The following is a 21,245-nucleotide window of genomic DNA, read 5'->3' as shown; positions in this document are numbered from 1 at the left end:
GTGGGATTTAGCAAACGTGCACTGGCACGGGATACTGAACTGTCATCCAAAAAGGCTGCACCTGTTTCTATTCCCACCAGAAGCATTACAGCATCTGTCGCTCCTACTGAGCGTTTTCATTTAAAAATCTCTCTGTCAGGGGTGCCTGGGTGGTAGAGTCACTTAAGCATCTGACTCTTGGTTTCAGCTCAGGTCGTGATCTTGGGGTTGTGAGATCGAGCCCCACGGTGGGCTCCATTCTTAGCTCGGAGTCTGTTTAAGATTCTATTTCCTGCTCTCTCTGCCCCTCCTACTCATGCTTGCTCTCTCTCTCTCTCTCAAATTAATAAATAAAACTTAAAAAAAATCTCTGTCAATCTGGTGAGAAAAAAAAAAAGAAAAGAAATAAAAAAGGAAAAAAAATCTCTTAATGTATTTTTATGAGCATTTGCTGAATTGTAACTGAGGTTACCCCCTTTCCTGGGCCCCTCCCTGGGCCAGCCTAGGGGTCCTCAGAGAGAATCTGGGTGCTGACTGTCTGCCCATGGCATCATCAGTCAGCAGAGAGGGCCTCATGGCAATGCCGTGACCCAAAGGGCGACCACCCTGAGCAGGGACGGCTGGGGATGGCCGCCTATACCTGTCACTGCTAGTTGATCTTGCTGTCCCTGGCTTGGGGCCTCCTTGGCTTTCTTCTAATTGCTTCCGGGCTTTTGATTTGGGCTTTGGTGCTCCTTCTGGCCTGGGTCCACCTTCATCAGAGAGGCCTGGATTATGGGGGAGAAGCACAGGTCAGAGGGTTACTACCACTAGGCTGCCATGGAGATAGAAAATGCCCCCCACTTTTTTTCTTGGTTGGCTATTGGTGCATTATTGGGATAGGGTCAGGAAGTGTTGATAAAGTATATATTTTAAAGTAATTGGTGTTCTTGTTGGCAGAAGGTTTTTTTCCTGATCCTAAAGAATATATATATATATGGAGGGGGAAGGAGGAAAGGAGGGAGGGAGGGAGGGAGGGAGGGAGGAAGGAAGGAAGGGAGGAAGGAAGGAAGGAAGGAAGGAAGGAAGGAAGGAAGGAAGGAAACTCAGAAGGGTCTAGAGGAGGAGAGAAAATCTATGATCCTACCACTGGAAACTGTAATTCTCCAACTCCGAGGCTCAATTTCAAAAAGCACAGTGGTTTGTAAAACAGTGGCTGGCAGATCAAGCTTTCACAGGGAATAGTGGGTTAAAATAGCAACACGCATACTTTGAAAGCACAATGAAGGCACCAACTTCTAAGACAGACCGATTTTGCCGAGTCAAAGCCGGCCGGTCAGGTGGCCTGCATCCCGCCCCAGTTGTCCGGAAACACGACTCCAGGCCAGGGGTGCCCTAAGGCGAACTGTCCTTGCAGTTTTAGGCCCTACAGGTCCCAGTTAGGTTTCAAACCAGTTCTTACTGGTTTAGCACATCACTTCCTTTTTCTTCACTTCGTTTTCACAATTTGGAACAAAAGTTTTTCTAGCAGTCTCGCCTCTGCACGACCATCACAGTGCTTCGTGCTTTTCCGGTCTGGTCTCCCATCAGTGTTACCGAGAGAAGGGTCTACCAAATATCTCAGGTCTGTGCCATCCCTACAGACCCGCCCTCATAGTCTATGGGCTTTGAGAAGCCATAACTGAACTGCACCATGAACATCAAAATCATGGTAAATTTAAACCTTCAAATACACAAATATAACACATTATCTGAGAACTGCAGGTTGTAAATCCTTCTAGACACTTTCTAGGAAATCCTACAAGTACAGATACTTATATTTTAAGAAATTGTGTCAGACTAGATCTACTGTTTTGTAAACTGCCTTTTCTGCCCTTAACCTGGTTTGGGCAGCCTTCCACACCAATAAATACAGACCGACACATCGTTGTTGGGGAGTAAACTGTATACTATTCCTGGGTGTAGCTGCGCTGTAATGGATTTATAATCCCTTGTTAAAGGGAAAGTTTCTTTTTTAACTCTTTGTTTTCGAGGATGATTAACAGAAACCAGATGGCCTATTTACAAACAGTGAGAACACAAAAACGGCCCGCCATTACCCAGTAGCTCCCTGCGTGTCCTGCTGGCTATTTCTTTAATTTCCATGCGGGACAGGGACAGGGAGTGAGTGACGGGAATGGTGGCGATGCCCAGGCCAATGGCCGTGGGAGGGGTAACGGCCTTGGAGACCAGAGGAGACTTCAGAGGTCGTTCGATGCTTCTGCCCACAAGGTTTCTAAGCGGAATCTTGTACAGATTTTTGGACGGAGTTTCACCTGAAATACGATTGAGAAAAGAACATGAGAACTTTAAGCAAAGTCTGTACTATTAACAATGAGGGTGATTCGGTTCCTCAACCCAGTGAGCATGAAGGAAGAATTTATGCCGCATGCTGACCTCCCAGACCCCATTAGGAGCAACAGAGGGATGGTGCCTGAGGGCTTTGGTTTTAAGGGCACCGTTTTCACAGGTGCGGGGCTAAAAATGCACCTGCTACTGGCTCTGATCGCCCAGGAGAGGAGAGCCCTGGGAGGGCAGACAGCTGCATCACACCCAGCCGCACCCTGCCTGCTTGGGGTGCCCTGTGCTTCCAGGGATAGGAGGAGTAATGACTGATGGGGTGAGCAGCCGGGAAAAGCACAGTGCTCAGAGCAAAGTGGTAACCACAGCAAAGGCCTCTGGGATTCGTGAGCAGAACCAGATGGAGCGAGAGCTGGGTGTGCTCTGTAGGTTTTAGGACTCTATCCTTTTGGCTATAAAAACCTACCAGATCATTAACATCCATGAAGAAAAAACACCTTTGCTGCGGCAAGTTGCAATCTCTAGCCCTCAGCTCCCTTTTCCCCATGTAATGGGCTTTTTTTTGTTGTTTTCACAGGTTCCTTTTTTGTTTTTGTAAAGATTTTGTTTATTTATTTGAGAGAGAGAGAGAGGGCACAAGTGGGGTGAGGGTCAGGGGGAAAAGCAGACTCCCCGCTGCAACCAATGGGGGCGCCTGGGTGCCTCAGTCAATTAAGCATCTGCCTTTGGCTCAGTCGTGATCCCCAGGTTCTGGGATTGAGTCCCGCCTTGGGCTCCCTGCTCAGCAGGGAGCCTGCTTCTCCCTCTCCTTCTGCCCCTCCCCCTGCCCCTGTGCTTGGGCGACTATGGACCCTGTCTCTCTCTCTCAAATAAATAGTTTTTTTTTTTTTTTTAAAAAATGCAACCAATGCATTCAGAATGCAGGTTTTTTTCTTTTTTTCTTTTTTTAATAGTTTTAGATAGTGACTTCGTTAGGCAGTAATCACATGTCGATATTTGAGAATGATCTAGAGAAATCAGAATGGAGGGTTGCCTGGGTGGCTCAGTCGGTTAAGCGTCTGCCTTTGGCCCAGGTCATGATTCCAGGGTGCTGGGATTGAGTGCTGCATCGGGCTCCTTGCTCAGCAGTGAGTCTGCTTCTCCCTCTTCCTATGACCCTCTGCCTGCTTGTGCTCTCTCTCTCAAATAAATAAATAAAATTCTTAAAAAAAACAGAAATCAGAATGGATTGGAAATATCTGTTAATAAGACAATAAAATTGCACTTCACCTTCCCCCAGGGAAGAAGGAAACACTGGAGTATCTCGGCCTGGGGGTGTCTGAGGAGAATTGTGGGCACTGGCCCCCTTGGAGCTGCCTCCGGACGAGACCTCATTCACAGCACTGGTCGCTGTGAAATATATATCCGACTGGAATGAAAGAGAAAGCATTAGGGAGCTGTGTGGCTTAGAGCCTTGCACCCATGGTCCACCTGTCATCACTGCAAAGCCTGCAACCGTTCTGGGCTTGGCCGCTCTGTCCTTGGGGCACACAGTGTGGTAACGTGCCTGGGCAGGGGGCTTCCAGAGCAAAGGTCCTGAACCGCCACCCCAGACCGTTCCCGGGTATTCAGTTCCTCACACTTTCCCTTACCTGCCTATTGATTCACAATAGAAAAGAGGCCATTTCCCACTCCTCTTCTGCAGACGCAAACCCAGCACACACCTGCCTAACAGGAACATCAGGCACGCGCAGTGTCAGACCCGGAAAGTATCTGGGATTCTTTTGGGTCCACTTACAGATGGGGACACAGACCACTCATTCACTGGTTCAGCAAACACTCACGCACACCCGCCCCGTGCCGGCTCTGGTGGGGACAGCAGGCGTGTGCTGGAGCCGGCTTGTAACTGACCCGTGAGTGCCGATTTTCAGGGATTTTGCAAGTAAAACACAGCCATTATTAAACATAAACAAATAACATTAAAAACAAAGGTACTAAATGTCAGAATTCAACCATTTCTCATTCTTTGACTACGTTTACCACGATCTATGGTCTTGAGGTTATTTACATCACCTTTCACACTGGAAGCTGGACATCCTAATGGTGGGACTATTTATGCCATGGAAATTGGCAGGCACTACAAACTGGAGATTGATTTGCTATTTTGTTGACCATCTGGGCTTAACGGGATGGAGAAAATTTCTAATAGTGAAGACTGAAAGCAGAAATGCGTTGAAGCTAGTGTCAAAATTGAAAGAAGTTTTGGTTTAATGACCGGTTTGTATGAGAGTGAGAAACAGTATAATAGTAGATCACGTATCAGATTTCATGACAGCAAGCTTACTGGAAAAATAATTAATGCACTGAGCTATAACTCGCAGCTGTAAAGTCAGGGTAGACCGTAATCACAGTCAGCAAAAATTAATGAGAAGTATATTGTGAGAGACAACTGGCCTAATAGATTTCAAGATAAAAAGCACTGTACATTTATTATTTGTAAATCATTAGCTATTTTAATTTTTCTATTAGTAAAATTTCAGTAATTTTCTATCAGTAAAATTTATAACCAACTGAGGTACAAGTGTATGTACACACACACACACACACACACCCCCCAGAGGGCTTGTGGTTCAACCTTTATCAGCACACCCTTGGTGCTGTGTTAGTCCCGGACCCACAGAACTGGCAGCACAGTAGGGGAGGCTGACAGACAGGCAGTCACCCACCCCCAAATGGGATTCATGTCAAGATGGAGAAGGCACCTCAGGGCTGAGCGGGGGGCCAGCCGGGCCTGGCTCGGACAGGGCAAACTGTGTGCGGCTAACGCGGGAGGGGCTAAGACAAGACCTCTTGGAGGTCACTGTGCCAGTGACAAAGGCATCTTGGGAAGTCATCTCCGTTCTGTGTCCCTCAGTTTTGTTCAAACTCTGTTTCTAGACATGGATTAGTCGGTTAGCCATATTTCATGGACCACAAAAATCAAGCTGAGGAAGGAAAGGGGCAAAGGAAGAATGTGATACCACGAGCTTTTCCTTTTCTGGACTTGGGCTGTCCCTTGGGGCCACGGGGACCCCCTGACCTAACCCAGGCTGATGGCACAGTCCTTCTTCAGCCCAGAGCTTGGCAACTGCTACCAGCACCGAGTGACACTCTAACAAAACCAAGAAGGGGCACCGGGAAGCCCGAGGGGGCCACACACGAAAACCCGACGGCACCACTATTATAGATGTCCTCACTCTGGCACACGAGAGGCCTAACTTGATGAGACCGCGTCTGCGCCCTCGCGGAGCTCACGGACTCGGGGTTCCCAATGCCCCTCAGACGAGCTACTCACCCTGGAGGCCACGAGCTGCAGCTGCGGCACGACCGCGGTGTGGACCAGGTTCCCGTTCACCACCAGGCGGATCTCCATGGAGTCGGTGGTGAAGGCCAGGAGGTACGGGAAAGCGCACACTGCAAGGCAACAGGCTGCGTCAGCTGCCGGCCCGCTGGCTGGTGGCTCTCGAGGGGCCCGACTGTCCCACAGTTGCCCTCACTGCTCTGGAAACTTCCATCTCCCCTCCTCCTCTGGCTGCTTCTCTTCTTCCTCCCCTGGCACGTCCCCTGCTTCGAAGAGACTCCTTCCTGAGACAGCGTCCTCTTAGTTGCCAAGCTTCTGCTTCAAGTCGGTGGGCGCTGCCTCAGTTGCTCCTTGTCCCCTTTCCTCATAACCCGGTCTCCTGGAGACTCACCCGCCCAAGTCCCGAGAGACATTCCCCTTTCTTGTTCAGACTGGGGGTGGCACACCCTCCCCTGGGCCGATGTGGCTGCGCCCTGAACCCCCGCCTCTCCTGGGTCTTCATGCCCTGTCACTTGTTCCCTTCTTCTCTGTGCTCCTCCTGCCATGTATGCCTGGGTCAGGGCTGTGTCTTCTTCCTCACTGTCCCTCACAGGGGGCTGTGGTGTCTCCGGGTTTGTTGAGTTATTTATTAAAGGTCGGCCCCTCTTCTTGAAATTGTTTTTACAGGGGCGCCTGGGTGGCACAGCGGTTAAGCGTCTGCCTTCGGCTCAGGGCGTGATCCCGGCGTTATGGGATCGAGCCCCACATCAACACACTGACTTCCAGGCCCCACAACTGCCCTGGTTGTCCTGGGACCTCGCCTTTGGCCTCTTCACCGGCCACTTCACACTCCCATGATGCTCCTTTACACTGGCTTATTCTCGTTTGCTCTCTCCCTTTCTTTTTTTTTTTGAGATTTTATTTATTTATTTGAGATAGAGAAAAAGAGCAGGGAGAGGGAGAAGCAGACTCCCTGCTGAGCAGGGAGCCAGATATGGGGCTCGATCCCAGGACCCCAGGATCATGACCTGAGCCGAAGGTGACATTTAACGACTCAGCCACCCGGGCGCTCCTCATTTTGCTCTCTCCTTGGTGAACTCTCTACTCCCTTGGCTTTACCCAGAGTGGGGGTGACCTTCTACCACACCCATGCCTCTAGCCTTGCCGTCACAAGTGACCTCCAGTGTTGGGGCTCAAAACTTGAAAGCAATTTCAACCCTTCTCTTTTTTTTTTTTTTTCCTGGCCATATCTCGTCTGTCACCAAAGCCTGAATGGTCCCTCCATTATCTGGACTGGATCTTCTGTTCTCATCTCAAGACTCTGGAATGTTCGCCTATCATCACAAACTTGTCCTTAAGGGAAAACAGTACTAACTCGAACATTCTTGGCTCTGAGCTGACTCTTCACCAGGTAGATGCCCAGCTGTGAATCCTGAATCCCAGAAGGAAAGCACCACCACTCACTCCCGGATGTTTCAGTGGCAGGCAAAGTACCTGCGTTTCTGTGATTCTAGATAAGCTATTCAAGCTTCAAAACACATAAGAGAGGCACAGAAGGCATTGTGCTTCTCCAACAAGTCAGTCGGCCTTTTAAGGCTGAAGATCTTGCTCTCAAATTTTAGGTAAAGGAAAGCAAGTCCCAGAAATGAAATGATAACTGGCAGATCCCCAAGTCCTGAAAACTGGGATTTCATGGCTCTCAAATGCTCACAACTGGGAGGCACAGGGGACGGCAACAGTCCCCAAAAGGGGAACAAACAGGAAAATTAAAAAGGAAAAAGAACATTTTGAGTACTCATCAGACTCACATAACTCATGGCAATCTAGCAGTGAGCCAGCGAGGTTGCTTACATGGGATTGAACAGTTTGGATGGGTCTATGCAGGGGAAAAGCAAAGTGATCAAGATTTTTCTTACCGATCGCGTAAGGAGCCTGGTTCCAACAGAACTGGAAATCTGACGCAGAGGGTTGAACCAAAAAAGAGCCCCCATTAAATGGGCAAACCTTTTTATAGATGCAACTGTCTGCAACAAAACAATAGCGACTCATTTTTTGTGAGAGACAATGCTTAGAGCCGGTAATTAGCTAAACGAAAACACAGGCAACCAGGATAGTGTCCTTTCTGCTACGTCGTCATACGTAGCTGGTACCAACATGGCCACGACGCCAGGTTCTCAGCCAGGAGGCGGATGGAGCCACAACGACACAACTCCAGCAAGTATCACAGCTGCCATTCTGGGAGGATTTACTGCGTGCCAGGCACTGAGCTTTAAACACGCCAGCTTGTTTAATCTGAGTAACCTTCTGAAGTAGATGCCATTATTACGCTCAGTTTACAGATGAGAAAACTGAGGCCAGGAGAGCTGACGCAGCTTGTCCAAAGTGCCACAAGTACCGCACAGGGGAGCAGGGTTTGAATGCGGGTGTGCCTGACTGCAGACAAGAAGGGGCACTTGATGGAACTTCTCCCGACGGAGGAGGCGCTCCAGCAAAGTGGGTCATGCTCTGAGGCTCACTCGGCACGACGGGTGTGGTGCAGGCCGTGTACTCCCCACCACCTCCCCTCCTCCACATGTTACCAGGAAAACTCGAAGCCGTATGCCTGTGTCGTACTGGGGAACACGAGCCAGAATGAAGTCCAGGTTGAAAGCTGCCCCAGTCCCGGGCTGCTCTGAGCTCTAAAGGTAAGTCCCGGTGGTTCGGATCCTCTCTGAGTGAGAAGGTCCGCATAGAAGCAAAGGCTCCTGTTATTCCAGAAGCCCTTTGTGTGTTAACCACACAGTTTTATTTTAAATTATTTTTAAAAACAATTTTATGGAGATATAACTTAGGTACCAGAAAATTCATCCCCTTTAAGGGTACGATTCAAAGTATCTGAGTAAATTTGCAGGGTTGTACAATGTCACAATCTAATTTTTTCATCTCTCCATGACCCTAAGAAGAAACCTCATGCCTGTTAAGCACTCGCTCCCACCCCTGTTTAGACCAGAACGCTGTGCCCCGCGCCGTGGGAGGGCAGAGACTGGGGAAGCAGGGCTGCTGGTCAGGGCCCGCATGGGGGCAAGCAGGAGGCCCTCCCGGCAGCTGCCACGGCCCAGCTGAGGCTCCCGACCTGTCAAATCCGTTTGGCGCGTCCTGCCCCATCAGGGCTTAGGGACTCCTTTCATGTGACCACTAGGCTTGCAAACCAATCGTCTTACATAGTTTAAGTAACAGACTGAGTCCTTAGGAGAGGAAAAATGAGCCAAAGTCAGTGCTGTCTTGTTTTTGCTACAATGGATTCACTAGGGGAGAAAAAGGTACCTTCGGTCTCAGCTGAGGCCCTTGCTCCGAGAGAGGACACGGCTGCGCCCTTTGCCTCCTGCCTGTGGCTCCGGCCGCTCAGAGGTGCAGGTGTGGCTGGTCCCCCCTTTTCCCCTCTGGCCCATCTGCTCCTGCTCTCAGGGCTGCACCCTAGTTCACCCTTCTTCATCGGGTCTTTCCCCACAGCCCACAAGCACACTGACTTCTCCTTCCACCTTCTAGAAAGCAACTGCTCTTCCTCCTCTGTGACCTGTCTTCCTCCTTTACTGAACTCTCCCTTGTCTTTCTCCCCAAAGGAAAATTCTCTGGAAGGCTCTTCTGGGCTCCCGTCTCTACTTCCTCTTGCATTCTTTCTCATCTTGTGCAGTGGGGTCTCCTGCCGCTGCTTCCCAGGGACACCTGCTCTCTCATCAAGGTTTCCTGAGGACCTCCACCTTGTGCTCCAGGATCCCCGTTCCCTACTTAAACTGCTGTCTTTCGGGAGATTTCCTTCCCTGTGGCTGCTCCTCAGTCTGCTGGTTCCTCCCATCTCTCTCCCCACTTCCCAGACCCTCAGTGTCCCTTACATGCTAACGAGGATCTCCATGGGCATTCGCCCCTCAGCCACGTGTCTCCATTAGCCTGTCTGGGAGGCAGTGACAGTGTCCAGACTCAACTCTTGATCTTTCCTCCCAAACTTGCTCCTTTTAAAGTTTCCTACATGTCAGTAAATGGTATTCTCCACTCTCCCACCTGCTCAAGTCCCAAAGCGCAGCCTCCCTTCTCTCCCGGCCTACACCATGTTAGATTCACAAACCGATGAGCTTGGCTCTCACATTTCAAGTACGTCGAGGGTCTAACCCCGTCTCAGCACCTCCACCGCTGTGTGCTGGTGCCAGCCACTGTCATCTCTCATCACGTGGATGCAGTCATCTGGTAAGCGAACTGCCTTACCCGCTTCCGTGAAGCTCTCCACACAGAGGCCCGCGTGGCCCATGGTACTTTTCACACCTAGGTCTGATCCTGTCGCCCCTTTGCTCAAAATCTTCCAGGCTGCTCACCAGCTAAGAGGCCCTTCACCCTGGACCTGGTCCTCTTTAGATAGCATTTCCATCCACTCGCACCCACACTCACACTGTTGTGGCCACACTGGTCATCTTGGGGTCACCCTGAAATACTAGCCTGTTCCCTCCTCAAGGTCCTCACACACCCCTTCTTGACTCCCTCAGGGTCGTCTCTCTGAGCGCCTCGTCCAAGGAGGCCTTCCTTCTCCACCTTCCCTAAATGGAGACCCGCACTCCCCACTCCTGCCCACCTCTAGCCCCTCTCCCTGCTTGACGTCCATAACACATACCACCATTCAACATACTAGGTGCTTTTCTTACTTATCCCGTTAATTGTCTATCTGCCCCCTTGAAAATGTACACTCTGAGAGGCAGGGATTTGTGTATCTTTTACTCACTATGGAAACATTAGGTGTTCCGTAAATATTTGTAGAATGAGTGAACTACTCTTCCCTTGCCGCCCCCGCTCAGGAAGGACACAGCAGTGATGTGCTCAAGGCCCGGTTCCATTACACACATCTCCTCTCCACCCCCTTATCCCACCACAGCTCCCACCAGGGGACAGCAGACTGCTGGTGGGTTTGAGGGGCTCTGGGCTGGAGGAGACCTGAGCTCGCAGAGCAGAGATCATGCTGGATGGCTGGGGATGGCATGTATGTGCCTCGGGAGCTCAGCCTATCCCAGAGTGGAGTGCCCTCCCTGAGAAACAGTCACCTGGGCATGGATGGTGTGACCCAGTCTGCACTTCAGAGGCCCCTCTGCTCCCCTTGCCAAGTGAGTAAGCCCCAGGGACCCCAATATGACCCCAGAAAAGTAGAGGGCTCTCCCTCCCAAGTACTAATATTGCTGGTTTCCGCACCTGAGGACAGGGGGCTCTAAATGAGACTGAACTGACTTAGAAAAGTAAGCAAAGCATGTTTCTTGAGCCCCAGAGCTGTGAGGCACATTCACACTTTATAGTGCTGGTGTCCAGGCCTGGCCCTCCCCTGAACTGTGAGCTCACTGTAGTCCCTGGCAGCGCCTTTCACTGTTGTGTCTCAGATCTAGCATGTGCCTGGCACAGAGAAGGTCATCCGTTGTGGTTTAAAAAGGGGCAGCCTGAATGGGGGAGCCGGGGTGAGGGGCAGGAGTCTAAAAATGTTGTGGCACAGGAAGGAGCTAGGAGCCCATGACCTTGCCTCCTTTGACCTTCCCTGTCTAGCAGGGTGACAGACACTACTTCTAATTTTAAAACAAATTTCTCTGAAGAAAAGTCCCTTTCTGCATGTAGAAAAGTCAATGGAGGTTATAAAACCAACTGGATGCTGATTGATGCTCCGATGAATCTGGAATAAAGGGGAAAAAAATATCTTGCCGTGCCTGGCAACACATTATGGGTTTTACACGTATAGTCTGTTTAATCTTCACAGCAGACACGAGAGGTAGGTTTTGTTTTCTTCACATGACTCATCCGGAAGTTAAGACTCAGGTTAACTGTGGTCACACAGAGAATCAATGGTACTTATGTGAGTGTTTCTGGTTTCCTTGTGTGATTATCTTTAAAACACCATCAGCAAACAGAGTTCACCTTAGTACTGAAATTTATTATATGCATTAAAGGTGAATCATTATTGAAAGCCATGGTCACGGCCAAATTTTCTTTTTTTAAGTCAAGACTGACTCTGATATTCAAGATAGAGATTAATTACAAGAAAAAAAGATCCTTTGTATATTGAACCATTTATACTTTCCCCGCCCCCCGAAATTGATCCTGCAAATACATTTTTCTCAAAGAACATATAACTGGAAGTTATAATTTCTATTATAAAATATTTTCATCTTTAACATACCTGAGATACAAGTCTCTTTATATGAAACTCTGAGCTTATAAAAGTTGTGCTTTACTTTTTGTTTTTTAATAGAAATAGAAAAAAAAAACTGATGCAAATCAGCTGTAAATATTGGGGGGAGCAAGATCATTCGATAGCACCTTACTGACAAGGGTCTTCAGGGCACAGGCATCTGGATAGAAGCGGGTGAGCACAGCGTGCACTGTGTGTGTGGGAATGAGTTATAGAAGTGGCCTGGGGGTCTGTGGGGGAAACCAGCTGGTTCTCTGGGCTTGTTCACTGGGGACCCGCCAGCCTGTTGGGAGAAGGAAGGAGATGGAAAAGGAAAACCAGATTCCTGACCCAGAGAAATGGAAGCAAGCGGCACAGTTGGGAGATGGAGGCAGGTCTGGGAACCTCTGGGATTCCCAAGGCCTTGACCCACATGGCATCTAAACACACAGGGCTTATTACCTTCTGACGGCTTGGTGGGTCTAGGAAAACAGACATACACACACACACACCGATCCCATTTGAGATGAAACCAGAGCCTGAAGCCAGGAGACCAGCAAAGCCAGAGGAAGTGGAACTCCCTGGGGCTCCGTGAGCCAGAGAGGCCACCTGAACTGCACCTGGCATAGCACTGGAGAACTGCTGCTCGCAGGAACGCAGCCTGCTCAGGTCCGTAAGCTTCCGGTTTGGGACAGGGAGGATGTCACCCACATGTTTCCATGTTCCTGCTCTTTTCAGTTTGGGAATAATCATCCCATTCGAATAACCTGCTCTATCTTTCTGTTCTGATTTTCTCTCCCACCTAAAATCCCTCCTATCCTTTCAAGCAGTTAAAAGGAAAAAAAAAATTGACATCAGTTTGTAAAGCATTCCGCCACAAGTTTTTCCTCCCAGATTTTTCAATAACCTGGAAAGACAGCATGTGAAAGAGAAGAAAGAAAGAGATAAAGAGATCTTATAGAAGTGACCCTCCTGCTTCACTGGGCCCTGTAACCCAGGAGCCAGGGCGGCTGGAGCAGCCTGGCCGAGCCGTGGGGCCCAGGAACCGGCTGGAGTGCAGGCAGCGAGTTCTGTTCCTGCTGCCTTGCCTGTCAGCCCCCTCACCACAGGGCTATCAAATCTCGCATCTCAAAAAATGATTTTTATCAAACGAATTTCTCTGCTGGTAATTAGCTTTCCCATATTTACTAATCAAAAATTAATCGAACTATCAGCCCCATGTGTATCGAAATCTATACAATTCTAGGCTGAAAGAATATGTTTTATTGTTTTAGTTACACTGGGCAGGCTTATCCAGGCAAATATCTTACTACTTTTAGCCTTAAAAGGATCCTTTTTATTGTAGTATCATAGTAGCTTTTGACATTCTGAAAATCCTTGAAGACCCTCTTTGCTGTGCTCGAGCCGGTCTGCCTGAAAGCCACCCTGCCGCTGGCCCCAAGCCAACGCAGGTGAGGCCGGACACGCCAGGCTGAGGCTGATTTCGTTAACACCCGGGAAGCAGCAACGAGTAGAAGAGTAACCGTGGTTAAAATTTGGGGTGCTGGGGTCAGGAAGGTCCCCAGTGTGAACCCTGGGTCTGCTGTTTTGTTAGCTGCATGATCCCGAGAAAGGCAGGTCACCTCTCCAGGCCTCAGGGACCTTATCTCCAAACCTCAGGTAATAACAATACCTGAGAATTCAGTGAAACAGTCACTGGAGTCTACTGAGCACAGCGCCTGGCACACGGTAAGGGTTCCCTAAATGGAAGCCACTGTCAGCACCCTGTATCCTGGAGACAGTGCCACGGGCAGGCCCCTCTCACCAGGATGGCTGGGAGATCCCACTCGGAATGCCATTTTTGGACGCTCCCTGGAGTGTAATTAAGGTCACAGGAAGAAGGCACCAGGTAAATCTAGGTCTGGCTTCCTTTAAATTGCCCAGGAAAAGAGCAGTTAATTTTAGCAACTTACAGTTGTAACACAACAGCAGCCCGGCTTCTCCATCTTCATACACATCAATAGCTGCCACGAAATTAACCTGAAATGACAAAGGCAGTGGTGGTGGGCAGGCTGGACAGGACACTGTTGAAAGACCTTCTCAAGGTCAAGGCTTCAGCGGGGGGCGGGGGGGTTTGGCTTTCTGTAAACTCAGGTGCTGGGGGGTCACTTCCACCTCGGGCAGCCATAGTTATAATGCACAGAACCGTCTCCCCTTCCTTTCCCCACTGGGACTTTGTCACCATCTTTTCTACCCGTCGAGGAGCTCTTGGGAGACGGGCATCTCCACTCTCTCTGTTAACAGGACTCCTATTTGGGTAGCGTGCTCCTGTTCCCAAAGCTTCCTTGCAGGGGGAGTTCAGTTCACTCGCACATTAGTCCTGGGGAGTACGTGTATTCCTCCCACTTCACAGATGAGGGAAGTGAGACTCAGAGATGTGAAGTTGTAAGTGCCGCCGCCAAGGCCTGAACCGGGGCCTCTGGCTCTCGGCTACCTGACCCACTCTCACACTTCAGCTAGCGGACGCTCGCACAATCTCAGAATCACTGGGCCAGGTCTTCCCTTCCATTCCCTCGCTCTCCTGCACTCGGAGGGAGGCAGCAGGACACCACAGAAAGGGCATCGGAAGACCTGGTTCATCTTCCGTTCCTAGTTCTGGGCAAACTCGCCTCCCTGGGCTGCAGTGTCTGGTTTGAGAAGACAGTGCTCCACCTGGGGCTGCTTAGGTCCCTTTAGAGTTTCAAACCCCGGCCCTCTACACTAATCCCCTGCTCCTTTCACTTCCTCACTTGTCTTCACCCGTACTCTGCCCCACCCCCTACGCTGGGGGTCTGCCCTCTTTGGCCTCCACAAAGATTTCCTTCTGCCCCAAACTGAAGACCTCTGGCCAAGGCTCATCTCTGCCCAGCTCTCCGCAGCCCCTGACATGTGGCATCTCCTCCCTCCTGGCCGCTCTCCCACTTCAAGTTATTCTTCCACATCTTGGCTCTTCCGTCATTTAGAAAAATAATCCTCTTCCTAGCTTCACACTTCATTCTGAACTCAAAATCCCTGACTCCCGCCCGTCAGGCACACGCTCTCCTCAGAGCTCCTGCTCGCGTTTCCAAGTTTTTCGTTCTTGTTCCCAACCCAACAGATTCCACACTCTTTCCGGAGAGGCAGGAGGGGGAGCAGGGCCGCAGGCAGGGGCACGGACTCCAGTCAGGCAGACCCGAGTGAATGTCCTGTCTACACCACTGACTGCCTCTGTGGCTCGTGGCAAACGGCTTAACCTCTGGCCTCAGGTCTTCGCCTGTAAAACTGGTGTAAGGACAATAACTTTGCTGGCCTGTAATGAGAACTCCACAAGACGAGGCCAAGTGTTTCGAGGAGGGCCTGACACTGCCTGGTCAGCACTATGACCATCTTCCTCTCACACGTGACTAGTTTCCTCTTAAACCTCCTCCTCTTTGTGAGCAGAGCCAGCCCTGACGTCTCAGGGGGCCCCTCACTCCCCCAAGCCCAGCAGCCTCTTCTTCAGGGGCTCTCGGGTGTCTTGTGTGTGCCTGCTGCCGCCCCGGGGAAGGAGCACGGGCCTGTCCCCCTCAGCTTGCCTCTCCAGCCCCTTCCGGAGTCGATGCTGCCCAGGCCCACCTGGACTCCTCCTGCAGACCCTCCCCAGGCCAGCCCTCCTCCCTACTGCTGTCACCACCACTGTGCTGAACCCCCACTGGCCACCCTCAGTACGGGGTACTCCTCCCACTTCAGCTAGCACGGGGCCTCTGCCGTGGCTCCGGCTTCCCTCCGATGGAACCCCTGTCCCCTCATCCGTCATCATCTGGCACTGTCCTAGCTGTCATTCAGCCCTCAGAAATGAATGAATAAGGCAGGGTTCCACCCCTCAAGAAAAAACCAGGAAAGCATTTAAATACATAAAACAAGGTACAACGAGGCAAATGCCATTAGCAAGAGCTGTGGGTGCTTGGGACGGGGGGAGGGGGCACAGACTGCGAGGCTCAGAGGTCAAATGTCAACTTTGGGAGCAGAAAGACTTGGGGACCAAATTCCAGATAATTCTTCCCCTGCTATATATCCTACCCCTTTACCTTAATGATCTGCATAGTGTGTGTCACTGTGTGATGTTCACTTACTTGTCTGTTGACCGGAGCCCCCCTCCCCAGTAGAACATCAGCTGCGTGAACAGAGGCCTCGCCTGTGCTGTTCACTGTTAGGCACTCAGCATCTGCATGGGGCCTGGCACGTGGCAGGAGTAGAATAAATCCTCGGTGACTGCATGACTGAATAAAGGAGGTCCTGCTCTGTCATTCTAGAAGTGTGCGCCCTTAGGCCACTTGTTCAACCTCGCAGCCTCAGTTTCTCCATTTGTAAAAGGAGAGCTAGGAAGGACATCTGCCCCTGCGGGGGCTGAGGATTCCATGAGGCCTCTTACGGAAGCACCCAGCACAGGACCTGCTACTTGGGAAATGCTCATTATATGTCAGCTGACACCAGGCCCTAGCTGTGGAACCGGCATCAAGGGGGTATGTGACGTGAGGGAGCAGCCTTTGAACTTTCTGGTACCAAAGGGAACCTTCCCGTCCCCACCACTCTGACTTAGAATCATTTCCTCGTCAGGTGTCCTAGTACCTGTCAGTTGGATGACACTTACCCAGCCAGAGAGAGGACAGGAGGGGCCAAGAGCTACCAGCTTTGTAGCCTGGACCTTTGTGGCCTACCCCCCATCATGCCTTGGGACGTGGCTGTGGAGGCCACAGCATGCTGGGGTCCAGGGCACAGACTTCCGAGTCAGAAAGCCTGGGTTCAAGTTCTGTCTCTGCTACTTATCAGCTGTGTGGTTTTGGGTAAATAAGCGACTATTCCTTTCTGAGTCTTAGTTTCCTTTTTTGTAAAAATGGGGAAGTGAACAGTACATTCCTCACAGTTGCTGGGCTGATTTCATGGGACAGGGGTTATGAGGTGCCCTGGCATGGGGCCAGACACAGAAGCGATCATTCAGTGGTGGCCGTGTTTATTCTTATCATGGGAGGGTTATTAGTGGGAAAGGCGGGGACGGGACAGCCTGTGTGTTGAGAGGTAGGGCCTGTGTATGTGCTTGGGGTGGGGGAGGGAGAGACGCATGGCCGTCACAGGAATAGAGGAAGTTCGGGCAGAACTGGACCAAGGTCTGGACGTGGCGGCAGCAGACATCAGGGAAGTCACTGACATGCGGGGGCCATATGAGGGGGTCCCAGGGCCATGCTGACTGGTGGACAAGCACGCCTGCATGCGGGGATTGCAGGGTAGGCAGTGGCAGAGCTCCGGCCACGGGGCTGGCACTCAGGGATACCACGGCTTGGACTTAAGTCACTTACTCCCTGGCACCCCCTGGCATTTTGTTCAGACCTCTATTAACACTTAGCGCAGTGAGACCCATTTCATGCTTTGATGCCTACGTGGGTCTCCCCAGGTGAGGGGCCTGGTGGGAGTCAGTCTCTGAAACATTGTTTCTTGACCAGGTGAGGACATTAGAATCAACAGAGCTTTAAAAAACATATTCTGGGTTCTCACTCCTAGAGACCCTCCTATAGTAGGTCCAGGGTAGGACACAGGTGTTAGCTTTTGATTTTTTATTTGATTAAAAATAAGTAATTCACTTTATTGGCATTTTAAAATGATAAAGGCAACATATGGTGGTTGCGAAAATTCAAAATACAGGTTTGTAACAAGCCAAGTCTGCACCCCACCTTCCCCGGCCCCAGCCCCAGCTGAAAGTGGGAGCCACTGCTAGGTCAGCGTCTGACCTGCCCATGTGATTTTGGAGTGAGCTTCCCACTGAGATCCACTGGGTCCTGGGCAGATGGTCAAGATGGGGACTTAGGCCCAGCATCTAAGCCAGAGACCTAGATCGCATGATCAGGTCTGCAGTTCCTTCTAGAGGAGACCTTTGTTTTAGGAAGGAGGTCAAGGTTAGAGCTGGGGCAGCAGATCACGATAGGCCTGTTGGTAAAACGAACTTGATGTTGACTTTCAGATTGCTGCTTTGAGGCTTCTTAAACATTTCCTCTCTTGACCTAGGGTTTCCTGAGACCCTCAGGTGGGGTTGAAGGCTGAAATGGGAATTGAATGGGCTTGGCTGAGAAGAGAGGAGGAATGGAGGCAAGAAACTAGGTCAGAAAGTCCACCCTGGTGCCGCACAGAGTAACTTGAATGACCCTGAAATGCCCAATGACTTAGGAGGGGTCGGGCCCCCTCTCTCCTGCCTCCATCGCACTGTGGCCTGGGCTGCAGGAACATCTTGGTAAAAAGCTAGTCCTGGGGGCACCTGGGTGGCTCAGTCAGTTAAGAGTCTGCCTTTGGCTCAGGTCATGATCCTGGAGTCCAGGGATCGAGCCCCAAGTGGGCCTCTCTGCTCAGCGGGGAGCCTGCGTCTCCCTCTCCCTCTGCCGCTCCCCCTGTTCCTTCTCTCTCCCTCTCCCTCTCTTTCTCTCATATAAAATCTTAAAAAAAAAAAAAAAAAAGCTAGCCCTGTTCCCACAGGTCGTTTCTAACTGGCTATTAGAAAACACTTTGTTCATTACCTTTTCATTTCTCTAGGGCTTATCCTTCCAATTAGACAGTAAACGCCTTGCAAAAACGAGGGGCTGTGTCTGAGGATCCATACGGGCTCAGCAAACACGCGGCAGCTGCGGATGTACCGGGGGATGGAACGTACGCACTGACCCACTTACATCTAGGGAAAGGCTTTAAATTTTTTTAAAGGTTTTCTCTTAGGGAAAAACTTAGTGACTCAGTTTTAAAAAGCATATTGAAGAAAAGAGAACATTTCTGAATTATTCCTGATAACTTTCAGAAAACCAAAACAAAGGAGTCACCCAAGAAAACCACCTTTAATCTGATTTTTTCCTGGGCCTTCTGAATCTTATGAGGAAAAAAAATCCATAAACACTCTAATAAATTATCAGGGTATTAAATATAAGTAAATAATAACAATCAGCAGAAAAAGCATGAGAAGTCTTAGGAAACTAGTTGCCAGGGAAGGGACTGATTGAACAAAGACCTGCGGAGCCATGATTTTTCTACCTCTTTTGGGTGGTCACATGGTTTTGAAAAGTAAGAAGGCCAAGAACTTTTTTTTTAAAACTTTTATTTTAAAGTAATCTCTACACCCAGTGTGGGGCTCGAACTTATAACCCCAAGATCAAGAGCCGTATGCTCTTCTGACTGAGCCAGCCAGGTGCCCCCAAGAAGGGCAAGAACTTTTAAAGCCAAATCGGGCCCTTCCTCCTCAGAAGCTGGAAGAGGTTATGGGTTCCCAGCTGCTGGGATGGAGGGGCAGTCCTTCCGGCTTTAAATTAGGAAGAGTTTCAGGGCAGACTCGTTCTACTAGGTCTATGTCTGCATCAGCTGGCAAGACTTACAGCATATTGATCCCCACACACCCAGAAATTCTGATTTAACTGATCCGGGGCAGGGTCAGAGCACTCCTCTTTTTAAAGCTTTCAGGAAGGTAAAGCCAGGGCTGAGAAGCAATGCATACCGCCGGTTCCCAGACTTGTCTGAAGATAAGAATCACGTGAGGATCATTCAAAACATTCCAAAGCCCCTATCCACACCCAAGACCAGCAAAATCTCGGGGGGTGGGACACGGGCAGCAGCAGCTTTTAAAGCCCCTCATATGACTCCAGTAGCAGACCAGTTTGGGCGTCACCAAATATACACATATATGAGAAACAACAGATGACCTGTGATCGGTAACTGTGGAAGACAAGAAGGTCTAATCATATCTAGATTTTTCTTTTTCTGATTTTTATTTCTTAAAATCTTGCTCTCATTTGGTATTAAGTCTTAATATGGTAATGAGCAATTTTTTAATGACTATTTAGGTAGGGTGTGTCCTAATTGAAGCTGTATTTTTTATTTCTTGTAAAGCATTATCAGAAGGAATTCTGCAGTCTCTTGGACCTAGCTGGACAGGACTGGAGCAAGTCTGTAGGTTTGGAAGTCCTCACCAGGAACTATGTTCTCTGTGGGGGCCACACCCCTGTTCTGCAGTGTCCTTGGTGGCCAAGCTAGGGTGCTGGCTCCCCACTACGCAAACCTCAACTGGCCCCAGTGTTATTGGGCCTTTGCCCTGCTTCCCAGTGGTAAATGGCCACGGAGCTCTCCCATCTGCTGTGTCAGCATGGTGCAGCTCCAGGGACAGACAGGTCACCAGGTCTCAGGCTGGTGAGCGCTCACTGACCCCCCCTCCAACCCAGGGGCACTGATGCTCAGACCCCACCCAGGCATCTTTAGCATTCGAATACAGCTGCAGGTGGGCCCTGGGTCTCTTCCAAATCCCTGGACATCCCTGCACTCCGCACAGCCCAGGCTAGAGGGAGACACTCTTTCTCTCTCCTCGTGGTGTCCCGTCTCTTCCTCCTTTCCTAGGGGGCCTCCTCGGGAATGGACCCAGAGGCTGAACCCACCCCAGCCGCCCGGGCCCCAAGCTGTGGCCACGGAGAGAATAAGGCCCTTCCAGAGTGAATGACCAAACAAATATTCTCATTTCTTTAGTTACTCAGGTTGAGCTTCTCGACCCTTCACCTCCCCTTTATGAGGAAGGATGGAATGGCAGAGGGAGATCTGGAAAAGCTAAGCAGGGCAATGGGGCAATTCAATTAGACTGAACCGTTCTGACCTACCAGGAGGTGACTTCACGGGGTGCAGCCTGAACAGCGTATCACAGAACACCGCTGTGGTCAATTGCATGTGATTTTAAAGAAATCCTTATCACGACCTTGTGAGTTTAGAAGATGCGCTCCTGGTCTTCTCGGCTTCCCACTTGCCCTCCACCTGTCAACTCACCCTGTTGGCCTCCACGTGGTGCAGCCGGAAGGCCTCCCCCGTGCTCTCGTTCACCACGTCGAACTGGTGTCGGTAAGCCACACAGATGAGATTGTCACTCTCCTCGGTTGGCCCATCTACTAAGGTCATCACCGCAGGAGAGTCGGACAGACAGATCTCCTGTGTGGTTGATGATGACACGGGAGAAGGGGTCAGGACACGGAGCAGCCATTTTCATATCAACCACCCTCCCCCTCACACCCCCCATCCAGTAGCGGGTTCCACCCCCAGGTTCTACAGAGCCCTTTGCGGGCAGGGAAGGTGGGGACAGGGAGAAAGGGGCAGGGATTGTGCCAGACTCCCCCCTCCCACAACCTGTCCTCAAAACCCACACCTGGCAAAACCAATTCAACAGTCTGGTCCGTATCAGCCCTCAGAGAGTCCGGCCCTGTCCTGTGATTTGATAGTAACAGTAACTGCTAACCTTGTTGAGCACTTAACACAGTGCCAGGTACTGTTCTCACTCGATCCTCAGAACGACCTTATCAAATACGTAAGCCTATTATTCTGTTTTACAGATGGGAAGACTGAGGCTCAAAGGTCACACGACTTGCCTACATTCGCATAGTTTATATGGGGTGCAGCCAAGACTGGAGCGCAGGGAATCTGACTGCAGAGCTGATACGCCATATGGAAGCA

The 21,245-nt window shown here is 50.4% G+C and overlaps 1 protein-coding gene across 3 annotated transcripts in view; it reads right to left on the bottom strand.

Moving 5' to 3' along the window:
* Positions 1-21,245, bottom strand: part of GARNL3 (GTPase activating Rap/RanGAP domain like 3) — a 146,001-nt gene that overhangs the window by 1,681 nt on the left and 123,075 nt on the right. For all 3 annotated transcript variants that reach the window (XM_034664549.1, XM_034664550.1, XM_034664551.1), the window contains 7 exons: positions 20,568-20,726; positions 13,715-13,781; positions 7,513-7,620; positions 5,612-5,730; positions 3,568-3,706; positions 2,058-2,273; positions 620-746 (listed from right to left, as the gene is read on the bottom strand). In XM_034664549.1, coding sequence (XP_034520440.1) covers positions 620-746; positions 2,058-2,273; positions 3,568-3,706; positions 5,612-5,730; positions 7,513-7,620; positions 13,715-13,781; positions 20,568-20,726 — 935 coding nt within the window. The remainder of the gene's footprint in view (positions 1-619; positions 747-2,057; positions 2,274-3,567; positions 3,707-5,611; positions 5,731-7,512; positions 7,621-13,714; positions 13,782-20,567; positions 20,727-21,245) is intronic.

The sequence above is a fragment of the Ailuropoda melanoleuca genome, chromosome 7, assembly GCF_002007445.2.
Source record: "Ailuropoda melanoleuca isolate Jingjing chromosome 7, ASM200744v2, whole genome shotgun sequence".
Lineage (NCBI taxonomy): Eukaryota > Metazoa > Chordata > Mammalia > Carnivora > Ursidae > Ailuropoda > Ailuropoda melanoleuca.
This window is presented reverse-complemented; position numbering and strand designations above follow the sequence as displayed.